Source organism: Monodelphis domestica, chromosome 6, assembly GCF_027887165.1.
Source record: "Monodelphis domestica isolate mMonDom1 chromosome 6, mMonDom1.pri, whole genome shotgun sequence".
Lineage (NCBI taxonomy): Eukaryota > Metazoa > Chordata > Mammalia > Didelphimorphia > Didelphidae > Monodelphis > Monodelphis domestica.
This window is the reverse complement of record NC_077232.1, coordinates 247,181,611-247,201,884: the sequence shown is the minus strand read 5'-3', so window position 1 is coordinate 247,201,884 and position 20,274 is coordinate 247,181,611. Positions and strand designations below refer to the sequence as shown.

Here is a 20,274-nt window from a genome sequence, read left to right as displayed (position 1 = left end):
AATCAATGTGTATAATTGTTTTCCTATTTCTGCTTCCTCTACTTTGCATCAGTTCACATAAAGCTTCTTAGGCTTCTCTGTATTCCTCATAGTCACCATTTCTTTTTTTTTTAACCCTTACCTTCTGCCTTAGAACCAATATGTATTGGTTCTAAGATAGAAGAGTGGTAAGGGCTAGGCAATGGGGGTTCGGTGACTTGCCCAGGGACACACAGCTAGGAAGTGTCTGAGGTCAGATTTGAACCCAAGACTTCCTGTCTCCAATCCATTGAGTCACTCAGCTGCCCCTAGAGCCACCATTTCTAATGGAAACAGTAACATTCTGTTTCATCGTATACAGAGCTATGATTAGCTATTCCCTAATCAATAGCTGTTAATTGTTTTTAGTCAGCTTCATATTTTGCTCCACCTGAACCACAAGTTCCATGAAAATCAGAACTATTTTTTCCTTTTTCTTTTATAGGCACCAATAATGCTTAATATTTTGTTATGACATTTTAAGTGTTCAAAAATATATATTGATCAAGTTTTAGATCCCTTGAAGAAGGTCCTAATGCAAATATCATATATAATATTTTTCTCTCCCTTCCTTCTCTCCTTTCTTTCCTTCCTTTCTTTCTTCTTTCCTTTTTTCCTTCCTTCCTTTCTTTCTTCCTTCTTTCCTTCCTTCCTTGTTTCTTTCCATCCTTTTTTCCTTTCTCCCTCCCTCCCTCTCTTCTTCCCTCCCTCCCTTCCTTCCTCATTTCAAAGTTATAATACAGAGTATGTTTAGTCATCAAAGGAATAATTTTTTTCATTTTTATTGTCATGCAAAGCACATTTCCATATTGGTCATTGTTGTAAGCACAAAGTCATCCATGACAAAAAACCCAAAATCAAACCATAAATACACTGATGTGAAAGACGACTCCAACAGATCTTTCTATGGAGGTAAATTGCATTCCTCAACATAAGTTTTTCAGGATTGTCCCATATCAGTACATTGCTGAGAGTTGCCTAGTGAATAATAATTAAAAAAATATTTTCCTTTGATCCTATATTGCATTAGGGTTGTTGGTATGTGCTATGCCTAGATTGTAAGATCCTTTAGAGTAGGAATCTTTTCTTTTTCTTTTCTGTATTTGGGTCCCTAGTGCCTATAGCACAGTGACTGGCACATAATAGAGGTTTACTAAAGTTTTGTTGATTGATTCTGCCCTTTGTCCATTTTTACTTAACTTCCTTTAAAAATGTTATTTCTGTTTCTCTGAGTACTATCCTTAGAACCATGGGATCATAGATTTAGAACTGAATGGAATCTTAGATATAATCTAGCCCATCTCCTCCTTTCATTTTACAGATAGGAAATGAAGACCTAGGAGGCACAATGATTTTTCCAAAGTGACAGAGATAGTAATTTTAAACCTGAGGTCATTTACTACTACCATTCAGTGCTCTTTACCAAATACCATCTCAGGGGGCAGCTGGGTAGCTCAGTGGATTGAGAGCCAGACCTAGAGACGGGAGGTCCTAGGCTCAAATCTGGCCTCAGACACTTCCCAGCTGTGTGACCCTGGGCAAGTCACTTAACCCCCATTGCCTAGCCCTTACCACTCTTCTGCCTTGGAATCAATACATAGTGTTGACCCCAAGATGGAAGGTAAGGGTTTAAAAAACAAAACAAAACAAATACCATCTGAAACTCTGTTTCAGGTAGAGTACATATTAGGCTCTCTCTCCCTCAACTCTCTTTCTTCTTCTTCTCCCTCTCCCCCTTCTTTCTCTTTCCCCCCTTTCTCTCTCCCTCTCTCCTCCTCTTTCACTCTTAATTTCTATCACTCCCTGTCCTTGTATCACAATTTTTAAATGAGGAAATGAGACCTGGCCCTCTGGCTTTTGAAGTAGAGAAGACAGTGAAGATTAAGAACATCTACACAAAAACAAAAGCTATTGCTCCAAATTAACTGCTTTATGTTACTGAGCACCATTTTGCTGAGAAGCATTGTCCTCAGAAAGAAGCCCAGATTTTTCATTTGCACCAACAGTACTTATTTTCCAGGACAGTCTGGTGTGGTGAGGAGTTTTCTGAGGCATCTAAGTAGTGGATAGAATATGCTTTTATGAAGCAAGGCTTTTTGAATAACTTTGGAGGGAGCAAACAGACAAAAAGAGACAATAAAGCAGAGAGAAAGGGAAGGACAGAGACAGGCAAGAGGGGTTACAGTGAGGGGGATACATATAGCAAGACAGAAACACAAAGAGGTGAAATATGAACACAGAGAAGAGAGACACAGAGAGACAGAAACAGAGGAAAGGAGGGAGAGAAAAGAAGGAAGAGAGAGGAAGAAAGGAGGAGAGAAAATAAAGGCTGAGGGAGAAAATGGAAAAGAGAAAGAGGAGGTGGAGTGAGAGACAGAGAGATGAAGACTGACAGAAACAGAAACAGAAAGAAAAGAGACAGAGGGAAAGAGAAGAGAAAGGGGCTGGAGAAAGAAGGAGAGGGAGATGAGAGGGATGTGTGTGGTGTGTGTGTGAGAGAGAGAGAGAGAGAGACAGAGAGACAGAGAGACAGAGGATAGAGAGAGAGAGTCAGAGAGAGAGAGAGAGAGAGAAGGGGGCAGTGGGAGGGAGGGAAGGAAGGAGGGAGGGGGGAGAATAAATGCTTCAGTGATACATTACATGGTAGGCTAAACAAATGAAATAAACATCATTTCTCTTTTTCATTGAAGCATGAAGACACAACACATTTGTAGTAAAATCCTGCTTTTATAAACTTTCTCAGAGCCTCTGCTGTTCTGCCATGCTTGTCCATGCTTCCATTTAAAAACAGCAATATTTTGATGCTTGTCCTATTGAACCAAAAATTTTCATGTAACTCTTGAGTAGCCCCCAAGTGCCCCTCTCTGTAGCTCTCTGGATTTCTGCATCCCAGTGGCTCTGGCAGTTCTAGGAAATGTAGCCCTCTATTTGTCCCTAGGCCAGCAGGAGGCTGCCTGCCAAGACCCATCGATTGCGGGTGACATGCCCATTCTGTGTAGATCACACAGCCACATGGTGAATCTTTATTATTTCAGAGCTGGAGTGTGATCTGCCAATCCACAGCTCAGGAGGCCCACCCCCAGGCTCCTTTGACATTCTAAGTATAAAATAAATAAGAGCTTTTTGTGTGTCTCAGGGTGAAGAAGAGGAGGGGGCTGGGGGAATGTTCATGTCTGATCTGTAATCCGATGGACTCTTCTCTCCCTCCAGCCACAGCAGCGCTCACTCTGCTGACACCCCAGACAGAGGGCTGGGGGATGGAACAATGGAACATAGCAGGAGCTCAGCAGACCAGGAGATTACAGACTGGGGATGAATTACCTTTTTAAAAGAAAGAAAGAAAAGCAAATAAAGCTCATATCTTTCTCCCTGAAAAATGTCTAATTGGTCATAACACTTGAAGTCTTTTGAGTGCAATCTCTGCTTGGTGATAGGACGTGGAGCTACTGTATAATTTAGGGGGATTCTCCTCACGATTATATTACTTTGTGCCAGAAACCCAGCTCAGGATTCCTGGAGGTCGAATGCAGAGTGTGGCCACAAAATTTAACCTTCCCCCAAATTCAGCTCCTGGCAAAGCCAATGAGAAACCCAAATACAAATAACAAAACACCAACGAGAGAAGAGACCATCTTTGTTTTGACAAAGAGAAAAGAAAGAGGATTTCTAAGATTTACACACACACACACACACACACACACACACACACACACACACACTGCACAGTGAATTTGCCTAGAGCAGGCAACTAAATGTTGTTGAATGAATAAATGAATGAGTGATGAATGAATGAATGAATGAATGAATGGACAAGAGTGGCAAACCATCACTTCCAAAACATCTTCATTTTTCTCTTCAGGTGGTTTCAGATTCCTTCTTTGTATTTATGCATTTTATTTATTACATCTATATTATACTTATATACTACATTAGTATATTATATCTTATATATGACATATTATGTTATATATACATGTGTGATTGTAAATAGGATCTCAAGATGATTTAGGGTCCTTGATAGTCTGACTTGTTGTTGTCTTTATATTGCTAGCACTTTTCCTAGTGTTTTGAACATAGGCATAGGGAAGGGGAGGAGATAGGGACTAGGTCCAGGAAATCATCAGTACAGGGAACTCCCAGATGAGAAAACCTCCTCTACCAATGCAGGTCACCACCTTCCTTGTAATGCAAAATCTTAGAGAGTTCCCCAAGTCACTGAAGTTAAGTGACTTGCCTAGGGTCACTTGGCCAGGCTGTGTCAGAGAAGAGACTTGAATACAAGTCTTCCTGACTCTAAGGCTAGAGCTCTAAACATAATGCCAATTCTATCTCTATGCCTGTCACATAGTGGGTGCTTATTGAGTATGTTGAATGAATATGCTGTGGCCTCATAGTATTAAAACAGCATATGTTGTTGTTCATTTCTGTCCATTTGGATCCCATGGACCATGCTGTGGTTTGTCATTTCCCTCTCCAGTTTATAGATGAGGAAACTGAATCAAGCAGGGTTAAGTGACTTGCCTAGGTTCACACAGCTAGTAAATGCCTGAGGTTGGATTTGAACTTAGGTCTTCCTATATACCCAATGCTCTCCTTCTATTCCAGGTACTCATTTTCTAAAAAAACCAACAATCAGAGCAATAATGTAGAGAGGTCCATGCATGATAGCAACAGGGCTCTGGTCTTGCTAGAGAGAGTTTAAAGGTGATCATTGGGTGATGGTGGTAGAGGAAAGGTATGAAAATGATACTGGGGGGCAAGGAACGTAGCAGCACCCCCCCTCCTGACCTGCTGTGTTGTGAATGTGAAAGAGGGAACTCCTTCAGAGACAGCCTTGGAGACTGATGACAGAATCAAGATCCAAAAGGATATTCATTAGCTAGAACATTGAACTAAATTTAATAAGGCAAACATTGATAAGGAGACATATATATATATATATATATATATATATATATATATATATATATAAACTCTTGCACATAAGTATAAAAAGTCAGCTTCACTAGTAGAGGATAAAGATAGGCATGGACTGTTGTCTGAAAAATATCTGGGTATTTTAGTGGACTGAAAGCATAATCTGAGTCAGTTAGTACTATGTAGTAGCCAAAAAAACTAAAGTGATTTGGGGCTGAAGTTAAGAAGGGCATACATTCAGGAATGAGGAGGTGATAGTTCCACTGTTCAGTCAACTAGATAGTTCAATAGAGAGAGCACTGGGCTTGGAGTCAGGAAAACCTGGGTTCAAATCTGGCCCCAAATGCTTACTAGCTGTAAGATCCTGGACAAGTCACTTAACCTCTGTTTGACTTAATCCCACTAGAGAGGGAAATGGCAAACCACTCTAGTATCTTTGCCATCAGAATTATGACTGAACAATAACAACAGAAGTTCCACTATAGTCTGCCTCTCACTGATAAGCTAAGGAAGGGATCTAGGATGATAAAGAGCCTTGAGTTCATGTCTAATGAGAATCTATTGAAAGAACTGGATGTGTTTAGAGAAGTTGTCGAAGTGGGGGAGACATAATAGCAGACTTTAGGTATTTGAAGGATTTTTATATAGAGGAGGGACTTGTTTCATTTGGCCCCAGAGGATAGAACCATGAATAATCGGTTAAAATTGCAAAAAAAAAAAAAAGCAAATTTGGGTTCAACATCAGAACAATCTTCTAAGAGTAAGAGCTATGCAACAGTTGAATGGGTATCTCAAGAAGTGGCAGAGTCTTCCTTCTTGGAATCTTACAAGTGGGTGACCACTTGTTTTTCAAGTTATGATGGGGAATATTTTTTGTGTAGGAATTGAACTAGATTGCTGCTAAAGTCCATCACCACTCTAAAATTTTGTGATTCCATGAGAGGATGCCAAATATAGAAGGCTATATTTCAGTAAGCATGAAAAAAATAGAAGGAATCTATTAGAACACTATTTCTTCTCCTAGAAGGAGAGCTAGGACCCCAGAATCATAGATTTAGAGATGGAAGGTGCCATAGAGGTCATCCAATTATCCAAGCCCTTCTTTTTACAGATCAAGAAGCAGAGGTTTAAGGAGTTTAAATAATTGAGGTAAAGCCATACAATTAATAAGCTATGTCTTTCAAATCTATAGGTACCTTTCTACTACAAAGGAGAGATCTGGTGGAGTAATGGAAACTGAATGAAGAAAAGGATAAGGATGGGAGAAATTTACCGTGAGTTCACTTTGGATGAGCATGGGCAGAGGCACCAACAATGTGTGATAAATCCTGCTTTGTCCCATTTGCTGCAGATCCCAAATGTTCATTCAGTGTGTCCTGTGGTGGCAAGACAGCCAGAAAAAGGAGACTAGTTTTAAATGTTTGCAAACCCCCAGAATACTCAAACATAATGTAACCTTCCAGGGAAGACCTATGTCTTCGTGAATGTTCTAGTAATTACAACCATTCATTGCCAAAATGTCTTATCATAATATGAATGATTATTATTGTTCTAATGCTGTATTATTATCATCAGTATCCGTGCTTCTCACAGAGTAGAGTGACAGCTCCAGGTGGGCAAGGAGGAAGAGGGGAGCTGTGTATGTAGCAGGTGGTTGAATGCTCCCATCACTCAGCTCTTCCAGCAATCATACTAACATCTGAACCTTTCATCACATCTTTCTCTGATCTAGCAAGCTTCTGACATTCTGTGAAGACACCACAAACTTGCCATTTCATTCTGTTGAGAGAGACAATGTCTATTGGTTACCTCAACTTTTCAGATAATCAACAGCTAAGTAAATGCAAGACTTCATGTCTTCCTTCAAAAAAAGAGCTGACTATCTCCCACAAAACTTCCTTCTTACTGTTGAGGAGACCACCATCTTCACAGTCATCCAGGTTTAAAATCTAGGTGTCATCCTCAAATCCTCACTCTTTCTCATTCCCCCAGATTCAATCAGTTGCTAAATCCCATTATGAATACTTAAGTAGTATCTCTGTCATTTGCCCCCTTCTCTCCTCTGGCATATCACCATGTTGATGCAGGCTCTCTTCACCTCCCTCCTGGACTATTATATGAGCCTGATGGTTGAGCTCCCTGACACAAGTCTTTTCCCCACTCTAGTCCAATCTCCACCATCTTCCTGAAGTAAAGGTCTTTCTATTCCCTCTCTACCCACTTCAGTAAACTTCAGTGGCTTGCTATTGCCTCCAGGATCAAATATAAAACCTTCTTTCTGGTGTTCAAGACCCTTTATTACCTGCCCTTCCCCTTCCAATTTTCTTAAATCTTATTCCACTCCACATCCTCTGAGGTTCAGTGATTCTGGTGACCTCACTGATTTTTCTTCTCACTATCCACTCCTTTCTCTTGACTCTGGCTGCCCCCCATGTCTAGAATGCTCTCTCTCCTCGTCTCTGTCTCCAGGTTTCCCTAGATTCCTTCAAATCTCAGTTAAAACCCCACCTTCTGCAAGAAGCTTTGCCCAATCCCTTCCAAGGTAGGGCCTTCCCTGTCAGATTACCTCCAGCATAAATCTTGTTTATATAGTGTTTTTTATGCTGTCTTCTCTATTCTGCTGTGACCTTATTGAGGACAAGAACTGTTTTGCCTCTTTTTTTTGTATCCTCAGAGCTTTCCATAGTATCTGGCACATGGTAAGTACTTAAAAAATGCTTATTGACTTGACTTAAGCACACATATCCCAATGCTCTTCTTCTAGAAAAGTAGACATCACAAATTATTTCCAAGGCACTTGGGTCAATCAAAATAGAAAGCAATAGCACCTTATAGTCTTTCTACTGGGACTGGGAGGGCAAAATCTTGACATTCTAATCCTCGTTATGAATGATTCACCTGATGTGACCTTGAGGTAAATCACTCAAAAATCACCACTCCCCTTGGCTGCCAGACCCTGTTCTTATCTTCTATACCTTGACTATGGTTCCATCAGGTTCTAACAGGGCAACTAAGTTGTATGGTGGATAGAGAACCAGGCCTGAAATCAGAAAGATCCAAGTTCAAATCTGACCTCAGACACTTACTAGCTGTGACCCTGGGCAAGTCACTTAACCCTGTTTGCCTCCATTTTCCTCATCTGTTAAATGGCAAAACACTCCAGTATCTTTGCCAAGAAAACCCCAAATGGGGTCCCAAAAGAATGAGAAATGACTAAAATGACCAAGCAACAACAAAAATTGTTCTAACAATACCTGTCTCCCAGGAGCTAGGTGGCTCAGCACTTTTAAACATTTCTTCAGGGTTTGTCTACTCTCCTGGAGTCTCACATCAATTCTGTGTATATTGGGAACAGATGGGGGAAGAGGAGATTTTCTTGGACATAAGTAAGTTTTTTTTTTTTTTAATTTTCTCTTTTGGGTTTGGGATTGTAAGGGAAGATCTCCAGGAAACAGCATTTCAAAGACATCTGTGTAGGAGCCTGGAGCCAGGACCAGATGGCAGGGATGACTCACCTTGACCTGGCATGCTCTCAGGAGACAGTCATATGCCTCTCTTCTCGCCATCAGGGCCAGTTTAATCAGATGACTCCATTGTCAGATGTCATCATGGGCTGATGGAGTGGGTAACTGTAGCCGAGCTTCGCTCACATTATCCTCAGCAGGGATGGCCTTTTCCTTTCCTTTTCTTTCTTCCTGAGACTGACAGGTAACCCATCATGACCCTGAAGACTCTCCTCTCCTAACTGAATAATTCCACTTACCTGCCCAGCAGAGTTTGGTAAACAGATCCAGCTGCAATGCAATGGGGGATTTGGTGACTTAATCAGAGCTATTATTGGAGAGACAGAATTTTGCTCCTCAAAATACTTGGTTTTCTCAACTTTGCTACTTTAAATAGTGTCAGGGTTGACTTGTTACAGAGAACAAAAGAGATTTATTTTCAATTTGTGGTGATGATTTCCTTAAGTGTCCACTTTAATTTCTTTAGGCTACTCTGTTTTCTGTCCCCATAGGAAAAATAGACAAATTAAATCAACTGAAAATATTGAAAATTATTTTAACAACTAAGTTAAACTCCTCACAATTAGTCTTCAATGTTGGAGACCATCCACATGTGTCCACTGGACATACATCTTGTCTCCCCAGGCTGACCACATGCATTATTTGCATCCTTACTCTAGGCCTGGTGCTCTATCCATTGTGCATCTAACTGCCCCTATTAAATAGCTACAATGTGCAATAGAGGGCTGGCTTGGAGTTAGGAAGATTTGGATTCAAGTTGTATTTCTGATATCTACTGGCTGTACGACCCACAGCAATCACTTAGTTCTCTAAGACTAAAAACTGTAGGGAAGGTGCCAACCTACATTGGTAGAGGAAGCTTCCTCACAGGATAATTCCTAATACCAATGAAACAACAGATTCAGTCCTTATCTTTGATGTGCAAAACATTGTTCCAAACATTAACAGACATACAAGTAAAAAAGAAAGACAATCCATTCCACTATTATGCCAAAAATAATAATTCTCGTTGTGATTATGTGATTATTAAGGTCTAGCTTGGGAGATAAGCTATGTTGGAAAACATGGGGCATTTTATTGCTGGCTCCCAACTTCTGAGTCCGCTTAGTCTTCACACTTACTCAAAACCATGGCAGAGAAGTCCCCATCAGCGTGTTTTCCTTTATTAGACAGCCAGAGGACACAATGAGTGCAGAGCAAAGGCATTTATTACAAAATAAGAATAAAGTAGTAATTAAAAAAATAGAAATAGACTATTCCTCCAACAAACCTGGGTATATTGTTCCTCTGCCCAGTCACATAGCATCTGTTGGAAGAGTGCACAATGCAAGGTCATACATAGGGGCACTCATAAGTAGAGAAATATCCATATCTCATGACTCTGCTGCTCTCTCTCATTCTGATTCTCATGCCAATGGGCTTTCCTTTATGCTGTACCTACTGAACCCCCACTGTCCTCTTTAGCTGAGGGGTTACCTGCCTTTATAAGAGAAGGAATTAGCTCAGTCATCTCTTTTTAGCTTACAGTCCAGATGCTATGCTTTAGCTCTTTTAGTGAGGAAGGCAGACTCTCACACTCCTAATCAGATCAAGGGGAAAAACTCAGCTTTATATAACTTACTCACCATAAGGAGAAACATCTGTTCAGGTCCCAAAGTCTTTGCTTTAACGCAGGCTGTAAACTCCTATAGATCATTGACTAGCTATTTAGCTAAACAGATCTCACAGGTTGCATTTTGGCCTTTAAACCTACTTTCTCCTGCCAGCAGGATCCAAGTCCTAATACCAAGCCTCCATCTGACTTAGAGTTATAAAATCCCTTTAACTGCAGACAGTTTTGAATTATCAACCTAAATCTCTTCTCAAAACCATTTTGGCAGGGTCACTTACTAAAACAAAACAAAACTAAATCAAACCACAAGGGACAGTGATCTGAGGCACCATGGCTTCTCTTAGCCCTCTAGAATTTTTTTTGCTCTCTCATGCAAATGAGCAGATGAGGGAGGGAGGATGAAGTAAGCAAATGGAACTGCTGCACAAAATTACCTTCTATCACAAATGTTATTATAAAGTCCAGTCTTTCAAAAGCCCATGTGGCTTAATCCACCCTGAAAGTATAACAGAAAATTAAATGCTAGTATGTAAGAAAGGTAAATGAAGTCCAGAAAAAGAGATTAAGGAAGACTTCATTGGAAGAAGTAGCATTTGGATTGAGCCTTAAAGTATGGATCACATTTTACACAGGAGGGGTAGAATGAGCATTTCAGGATTGGGGGATACTTTCAGAAAAATAAGAAAAGTGTTTAAGATATGATGAATAGTCTAGTTTGCCTTGAACAGTGGCATATGAATAATAGTTGGGTAAACCGAATCTGGAAAAGTAGACTGAAACCAGATTGTTTTAAAGCCTTGAATACTAAGGTGACATCACTATGGTGACAAAATTTGCCATTTATTAAGAATGTAATTAAAGATTATTGAAGATTTTTGCTCAAGAGAGTGGCATTGTCATGAAGTATGAGATTCTTCCCAAAGAGAAATGTCTGGTCCCTCTGAGGAGGAAGCAATTTTTTATTTGGTCCTTCAGTTCATGATGATGAGGCTCCCTCATGTACCACCAGAAGTGCTATCCATTGTAGGTCAGAAAAAGAAGAGACACGTTGTGGTAGCTGACACCTCCTTGTTGAGGAATACCATAGTGATCTGGCCAGAGCAGGGAGTGATGATGTCTAAGAATAGAATTTGGATTTCTGGACATTGCTGAAGACAGGAACAGGTTCTGGACCAAGAAAGACCTATCAGATATAGCCAAAAATATATTTGCCTGAGGACTTGTGAATATGACCAAGAGAACTTTCCATCACAATGGAGTAGGAGGGGAGGAAACTATATGTCCATAATTTAGATGACAAAGAGTAGCAGGCATGGAATGCAAAAGATAACAGTTGAAAGACTCAATGGTTTTTAGGAATTATTCCTGAGAAGGGGGGCAGTAATTAAACCATTGCCTCAGATATCTATACACCAATTTTTATCTCTGGATAATAGACAAGAAGCTGGGTGATTTAGTGGATAAAGAATTGGCCTTTGGAGTCAGAGAGATCTCTTCTAGTCCCTTCTCTGATGAATAGCTGTGTGGGCAGTTCACTTAGACTTTGAAAGCTCAAGGCCAGAGGTATCAAACGGGACTTTCAAAGAGCAACACTCCCTGAACAAGATGAAAATGTAGTTGGGAAATATTTAACAGAATAAATAAAAACTCAATAAAACATAGATAATATTACATTTTAAAACTGTCAGTAGGTTGCCCTTAGAGATCCTTTTAGTTAGATTAATGCCCTGCCTCCCAATTCCTGTTTCTATCTGAGTTTAACCATCACTGCTCTAGGGAGCTCTTTAGAATTATGAATTGAAAAGAAGGTGCTTCCATGTGTTGGCAAAGTAGGGGAAGGGAGCAGGTATTTATTAAGTACCTACTATGTGCTAGGCATTATCCTATGTGCTTTGCAAATATTATCTTATTCGATCCTCTTAACAACCCTGTGAGATAGGGGTTATTGTTTCCCCCATTTTATAATGAAGGAAATTGAGGTTGATATGCCTTGCTGAGGTTAAGTGACTTGCCCAGAGTCTCACAGCTAGTAATGTCTGAAGGCAAATTCGAATTCTGTTTTTTCAACTCCAGATCTGACACTGTACTAACTGTGCCACCTAATTCCTTAAAGAGACTTTCTTCTGCCATGTTTCCTATACCAAAGAAATCACAGACCTACTCCCTAATCTAGCTAAACAAGGTGAAGTAAAGACTTGAATGGGAGTAACTTTTATCTAATTAGTGGCACTGAGCCATTTTGATGGATTCATAACCAGAATGAGATTATAGAAGAGCTCATCTTTGAGCTCTTGGTGTTATAGAAAGCTCATCTTTGCTTTTTCCTCACCTTTGATGTCCAATTGATTTCTTTTACCAAGGCCTATTGATGTTGGGCATCATGGGCAAGGTACTAGGCAACTAGGTGGTGCAGTGGAGTACTAGGCCTAAAGTCAGGAAGACTCATCTTCTCAAGTTCAAATCCAACCTCAGAAACTTACTAGTTGTGAGATCCTGGACAAGTCACTTAACTCTCTTTGCCTTGGTTTCCTCATCTATAAAATGAATTGGATGAGGAAATGCAAACCACTACAGTATCTTTACCAAATGGGGTCATGAGGAGTCATACATGACAGAGAAATGACTAAACAACAAAATAAATTGATACTACCTTCAATATAGCTTTCAAATCCATTCCTTCTTTTCCATTCCTACTACCATAAATCTAATCCAGTCCTTCCTTACTTTTTGCCTAGAAAATTATAATAAATTCCTAACAGGTCTCTCTGTTTCCTGACTTTACCTTCTTCAATGCACTTTTCACCAAAATCAAAGAGGTTAAATGGACCTCTGACAAAGCAATTATCATAATATAGAATTCAATACAGTGACTACTCATGATTGCAAAGCACCAATGATGAAAATACTATCCATTACAGAGGTGATGGATTTAGATATGGAATATGATATCTTTCTATCCATCCATCCATCCATCCATCCATCCATCCATCTATCCATTCATTCATCTATCTATCTATCTATCTATCTATCTATCTATCTATCTGTCTGTCTGTCTGTCTGTCTGTCTGTCTGTCTATCTTTTTGCTTATCTGCCTATCTACCCATCTATCTATCTATGATAGATATATGTATGTATATGTTGTCATTCTTGGTTCTGAGAGACTACTATAGTCTTTGGGGAGATTTGTTTTGCTTTGTTAAATATTTGTTACAGGAAATTTACTTTTTTCCAATTGGGTTGAGATATGGTAGAGATAAATAGATTTCTGTTAATTGTTTTAAATAGAGATATGGGGATGCTACAGACATAAAATGTTGCATGTACTTTCAGATGAAGTCATGTACCACTAGTCTTTTTTCTTTAACCCTTACTTTTTGTCCTAGTGACAATTCTAGGATAGAAAAGCATGGGTAGGTAAATGGGATTAAGTGTCTTGCCCAGAGTCACACAGATAAGAAATATTCAAGGCTGGATTTGAACCCAGATTCTCTTGGCTTCTGGCCTGGCACTCAATATGCTGTGCCACCTAGCTACCCCTACCATTAGTCTTACTTAATTGTTTTTCTTTATTACAAGAGAACTTTCATGTAAGTAATAGTAAAAAATATTTGAAATGCAAAAATAAAACACAGCAATAAAACTGAAAATGCAATAATGGGGAAAAAAAGTAATGCATAAGTCTGAACATGAGCAGGGAGAATACCTGCTCTATGACTCTTCACTGACTGCTGAAAAAATCACAAATCCCTTAACTTGGCATTCAACGCTTTCTACTTTCTGGCTCCAATCTATCTTTACAGTCTTATTTGCTACCATGTCCTAAAACCTTCCTTAAACTTATAGGAGGATGAACCACAGATTTAGACCACAGAGATAATCAGATCCAACACCCTCATCATACAGATGAGGAAACAGAAGATTGTCATCCATAAAAAGATGGGATTGGATTAGATTATCTAAAACTTAGATTCTAAGTCCTTCCAAGTTCCAGTCTTGTGATTCTAAGGAACACTTAAAGAAGTTCCATGAAGTAGTGGATGGTGTGGTTAGTCATTTAACCTTCATTGCCCCATCCAAATCTCTGACACTATAAATAGCAGAGCAGATGCCAATTTCAACTGGTACAAGGAATCCCTTACCCAGAGCTCCCAATTCCAATGGAATCACAGTTTCAGTCAAAAAGGAAAAAATTAGACAAGAGACACTGGAAAACCAGAATGATCCAGTATCTCGCAAAACCCATAGAAATGGAGGAAATCAAAGGAAGTGGATAATAGTGTCAAAATCACCAAGGGGTCAGAGAGTCACTAATTTAAAAAAAAAAAAAGCTATTGGATCTGGCAATTAGCAGGTGATTGGTGACTTTTGTGAGAGCAGTTTCAGCTGAGGGTTGCCAAGGACTAAAGATTGAATGGGTGGCAAGAAACTAAAGGCAGTGGAGTGTACATACTTTTTGCAATGAATTTGACAGTGAAAATAAGAAATGATACCTGGAGCAGATAGATATTAGGTTTGAGGAAATTTGGTTTGGGGGGTTTTCTATTGTTTTTTTAAAGATAGAGGGGACTTGAATATGTTTATGGAGAAAATGGAAGGAGCCAATGAAAGGGGAAGGGTTGAAGATGTGAAAAAGAGATGGGATCATTGCCAGGTGAAGTGGAAAAGGGGCCAGACTTGTAGTCATGGAAGTCAGAGTTCTAACACTCTAGAGTTCTAGTGTAGTCCCTGTTACTTATTAGCTATGAGATTATGAGAAAGACATCTACCTCTTTAGGCTTCAGTTTCCTTATCTGCAAAATGGGGAGAATAATTTATGCCACCTTCCTCAGTGGCTGCCATGAGGAGTTTACTTTATAAACCTTACATCTCTAGAGAAATATGATCTTCCATGTTTGATAAAGTGAACTATTAAAAGAAGACAGAAGAGATGACTACAGGGACCCAAGTGGGGAAGGGTTGACCCTTACTAGATGGAAAGCTACCTCTTCATCTTGGTAAAGAAAAAAAAATACATGAAAACAGAGAGATGTTGAACTTGACTCTTTTCAGTAAAGTGGAACATGAGGCCACCTGTAAGAAAGTAGGGAAGGCAGACATGGAAATGAGACCTAAGATGAGAATAGTAAATACGTGGCATGGAATAGACAGTGAAAATGAATTAAATGAAAAAAAAAGACAAAACAATACTGACAAGCACAAGTTAGGATCAAGCTGAGATGAAAGAGGATAAATTAAAGCATTCAGCAGCCTTAGAGATGGAGTAAAGAAAGCAAATGATGAAGACTGATCAGGATTGAGACCTAAAGATGTCAACTGCAAAAAGCTAAGAGTATGGGTTAAATTGGGGCCAACTACTTCTGTTGTAAATGTAGTTCTATAATCTAGAACACTATGAAGCTTAATGGCTGTTTGTGAGCAAGACCAGGGTCCTGCATTTTTATGGGGAAATGAATTCTAAATTCTAAACAACTTAATTTACAATGAATGAACTTTGGGATTATAATCCATTTATGAGTTGGGGGCTTCTTGTGCTACCCTGTAACTGTATATAAACTTCTTTGGGGTAGGAAGCATTAATAATAGTAATAATCATAATAATAATAACATATTTATTTTAATGCTTTAAGGTTTACCCCCCAAAAAAAGCACTTATTTATAACAACTCTGTGAGGTAAATAGTGCAAGTACTGTTTTTATTCCCATTTTATAGATGAGCAAATTGAGACTCTGAGTGATAGTAATTTACATATAGTCACACAATTATTAAAATTTGGTGAATTTGGAGCCATAAAATTTATATGCAAATCCAGTTTCTCTCAACTAACTACTTGTATGACCTTCCTTAGACAAGTCTCTTAACCCTTCTAAACTTAAAATTTGGGATCCCATGATACTAAGTGTCTGAGGCAGGATTCAGACACAAGTTTCCCAGTCTTCCTCCTGCATTCATTCTCCAAGACCACAATGCCTTTGACTCCATGCCATGCTCAAAAATAATTGTCAATTTACTGATTTGTGGGTTTTCTGTTGATATAATAAAAAATCAGAAGAAAATAGACTCAATGTGGCTTTCTGTTCCTTTTATTTCTTCCCCTCTTTCTAGTGAAGGTGCTAATGATCAGTGAAATGTCCCAGAGGCAACTACCAAGAAACAGGGGATCCAGATAATCCATAGGGCTGAAAATTGGTAAGTAAATTATAGGATTAGCCAATTATCCAACAACTGAGAAAGCTCATCTCCTCCCCCAGATAGATTTTGGATGAGCAAAAAGGCTAAGCTGTGTGGGGACATAGGATCAGACAGATGGAAAGGAAGGCATAAGTATAAGTGTGGGTCTTAAAGTCTTTTTTTCACATATGAATATCTGACCTCATTCTAGAGTCAATTTCAAGTAATGTTTTCTCTCTTATTCTGTATGATGCCTCTCTTTTATTAGTGTAGATATGAAGATCTGATTATTTACAAAAGCCAGAAGCTCTATTTGGACTCTTACTTAGAGTTTTAATTTTAGAATAATCAACTTCATGTGAAAATAGTTTTAAAAGAATTAAAGTAATCAAACACATAGTTTTCCACAACACACATACAAATCGACTCCTTAAAAAAGAACTGGATTACTGTGAAAGACTTAGCTACTCTCAGCAATACAATGATCTGGGACAATTCCGAAGGACTTATGACAAAGAGCACTCTCCCTGCTAGAGAAAGAACTATGGGAGTCTGATGCAGATCAAAGCTTACTATCTTTCACATTAGTTTATTTATGATTTTATTTGGGGGTTTTGGTTTTATAGGAGTATTCCCTTATAACAATGACCAATATGGAAGTATATTTTACATGATAATACATGTATATCCCAGATCAAATCTTACCATCTCTGGAAAGGGGGAGGGAAGAGAGGTAGGGAGACAATTTGGATCTGTAATTTTAGAAAATGTATGTTGTTATTGTTATTGTTATTACATGTAATTGGGAAAATAAAATGTCTTTGAATTTAAAAAATTTTTAAGAAATTAATTTCTCTCTTTAGTTATAGATTCTTGTATTCATATTTTAAACCACATGACATAACTTATTCTTTTACCTCCATTTGATGAGAATAATAGGAAACTACTGTATTTAAATTTACAATTGGAAAATGCTAGTTGTGGTTTAGAAATGGCTTGGATAAGATGAATGATTAAACAAATGAATGATCAAATGAATGAAAAGGCATTTATTAAGCACCTATTATATGCTAGATACTGTGCTAAATGCTGGAGATAGACATATCCCAAAAACAAGGGTCCCTGTCCTCCAGAAGCTTATATTCTAACAGTGGAAAACAACACATATAAGGGAGTAGTATGTAAGGAGGACTATTTTGGTTAAATGAAGTCAGAGAGATGGGTCATAAGAATTAAGTCATACGTGAGTATGGAACATTCTCCTGGGAGAGTGATGATAAATGTTTAACAACCAACTCTTGGAGGAAAAATTTATGCCCAACACATTTTTAAGTTTAATCTGCATTATTAACATTTTCTCCTTAATTCTAGACAATTAACCAAACACTACCTCAAACTGATTTGTAGCATCAGCTAATTTCTAAAACATAAATGCTCACACTGAAAATTTAACATTTGACATTCCAGAGCTACCTGCTTCTCACCATTCAAGATCCCAGTAAAAGTGAGCTCACTTTTCATTGCTGACTATTCCTTCCTTCTTGATCCTATCTCCTCTTGCAACTTCCATGACACTGAATTTGATGGTTCCTTCCCTAGCTCCCTGATACCTTCTTCTCCATCTCTTTTGCTAGCTTTTCTGCTTCCTCCCATTTATTAAGCATGAACACTCTCAGTGACATGCGATAGAGCTAGTAATTTCTTTTCCTTTCTATTTCTACTTCCACTTCTTCAGTCCAGGATTTCAGAACCATTTAAAGCTGTCCACATGCCTCCTATCCAGTCTTATTGCCATCCTATCCTCTCCACTTGTACTGCCTGAATATTCTTACTAATATATCACTCTGATAATGTCACCCTTCTACTCAAAAACTTTTAGCAACTCACCAATGCCTACTAAATTCTTTTACCTTGGCATTCAAAGCCTTCCACAATTTGACTCTATTGTATTTTTGCAGTCCCATCCCACATTCATTCCACTTCATATATACATCCTAGCCAAACCACATTCTATGATCCATTGAAACTGACTTCTTTAATCTTCATTCATAACACTCTACCTGACTCTGTCCATCTCTATGCACTTGTTGTGTACACATTTTATGCCTGGAATGCACTACATCCTTGCCTCTGCCTGGCAGAGTGTGCTCTTCCTTTCTGATACATCACAGGTATCTTCTTCAGAAAGCCTTTTGTGATCTTCCCAGCTGCTAGTACTTTGTACTGAACCACTTCTGTATCAAGATATAGAATACAGCTAGATTTGCTTTGTTTTGTTTAGTTGTTTCTGTTGCATCCAACTCTTTGTGATCCCATCTGCGATTTTCTTGGCAAAGAGACTAGAGTGATTTGCCATTTCCTTCTCCAGCTCATTTGATAGATGAGGAAGCTGAGGCAGACAGGATTAAGTGATTTGCCCAGAGTAGCACAATTAATAAGTATCTGAGGCCAGATTTGAAATCAGAAAGTTGAATCTTCCTGATTTCAGTCCTGGCACTCTAATCTACTGTGCTACCTAGCCGTTTCATAGATAGATATAAATTTCATAGACATAGAGATGAAGACAGACTTAGATACAAGTGGGACACTGGATAGAGAGGTGGGTATAGAGTCAGGAAGTTTTTTTAAATATATTCAGTGGGTTTAGTCATGTCTGACTCTTTGTGACCCCACAGAGTTTCCTGGCAAAAATACTAAAGTGGTTTGCCACTACTCAATTTACAGATGAGGAAACTGAGTCAAACAGATTTAAGTGACTTGTCCAGGCTCTCACAGCTAATAAGTACCAGAAGTCATATTTGAATTCCTGTCTTCCTGACTTCCAAGTGATGAAGGTAGATAGTGCTGGACCTGGAGTTCAAATCTAGCTTCAAGAACTTATTAGACAGGGCAAGTTACTTAAATTATGCTTGCCCAGGTTCCTCAATTATAAAAGGGGCAGCATAATAGCACTTAACCTACAAGATTGTTATGAGGATCAAATAATATAATATATATAAAGCGCAGTGCTTGGCTTTTTCTGCTCCTTTCCCTCTGAGATTGTCTTCCATTTTCTATCTATCTATCTATCTATCTACCTGTCTGTCTGTCTGTCCGTGTCAATCTACCAATCTACCTTATCTATATATCCATCCACTTGTCTATCCATCCATCTATTTACCTATCTATCCATCTATCTACTTATCCCTCTACATATACATATACATATATATATACATATATATATATATCTTATACATACAACTCCCCATTTCTGCTTTTCCTCAGCACTATCCTCAGCACTAACTAAGCCTAACTTCTGACATATAATAAATGCTAAATAAATAGTTGCTGACTTTCTGAATTTCAGGACTGGGATGATATGTATAATTGCTTTTTGTAGGCTGCCAGAGGTAGAGAATCTATCCCTAAAAGTGTACAAAGGCATGGAAATGTAATATAAAGAAGATAGAAGAACTCCTGGTGTGCACTGCTCGCTTTTGGTCCCATGTTCAGCCTCTTCCCTTTGCTGATAGCCCACACTGGGGCTCTTTCCCTTCTGCTCTCTGATTACTCTGAGGTGCTCTCCCTCTGGAGCAGGCCCTGTGGTAATTTCACACTGTCCTCTAATAAAGTCCTCAGAGGCTGTCATGTATTTCCATGCATTGCCCCTATTATCTCTCCCTGCTTGAGCCTTGCAGATAATTGATGATGCTTTAGTTAATCATCTTCCCCATCTCTTTTGTTCACCAGGTACCTCCGCCTTGAAGGGGATCCCTTTATTGAGAATCTGTGTCTTCTCCCGGGTAATTGATCACTCTGCACTCAGGGACACCCAATTCATAGTTGAGGGGGAGTAATCATCATGAATAATCAAAAAGCTGTGGCTGGACTATTGCAGGAGTGTAAACAAACTCTGGATGCATTCCCAGGGACATCGGGGAAGGAAGGCAAGAGACAGTATGAGCAGTGCCAAGGTGAGATCTGGGGGAAAGATACCAGAAAGGAACCCACAGGTTCCATGTTCTCAGCCTGTCCTGAGTGACACCCATCC

At 39.0% G+C, this 20,274-nt stretch overlaps 1 protein-coding gene across 6 annotated transcripts in view; it reads left to right on the top strand.

The window, feature by feature from the left end:
- Window positions 1-20,274, top strand: part of ALPK1 (alpha kinase 1) — a 142,970-nt gene that overhangs the window by 48,701 nt on the left and 73,995 nt on the right. For 2 of the 6 annotated variants that reach the window (XM_056803066.1, XM_056803069.1), the window contains exons 2-4: window positions 6,128-6,209; window positions 16,181-16,259; window positions 19,974-20,197. In XM_056803066.1, coding sequence (XP_056659044.1) covers window positions 20,086-20,197 — 112 coding nt within the window. In that variant the 5' untranslated portion in view covers window positions 6,128-6,209; window positions 16,181-16,259; window positions 19,974-20,085. The other 4 variants (XM_056803065.1, XM_056803067.1, XM_056803068.1 and 1 more) reach the window with 3 other exon arrangements.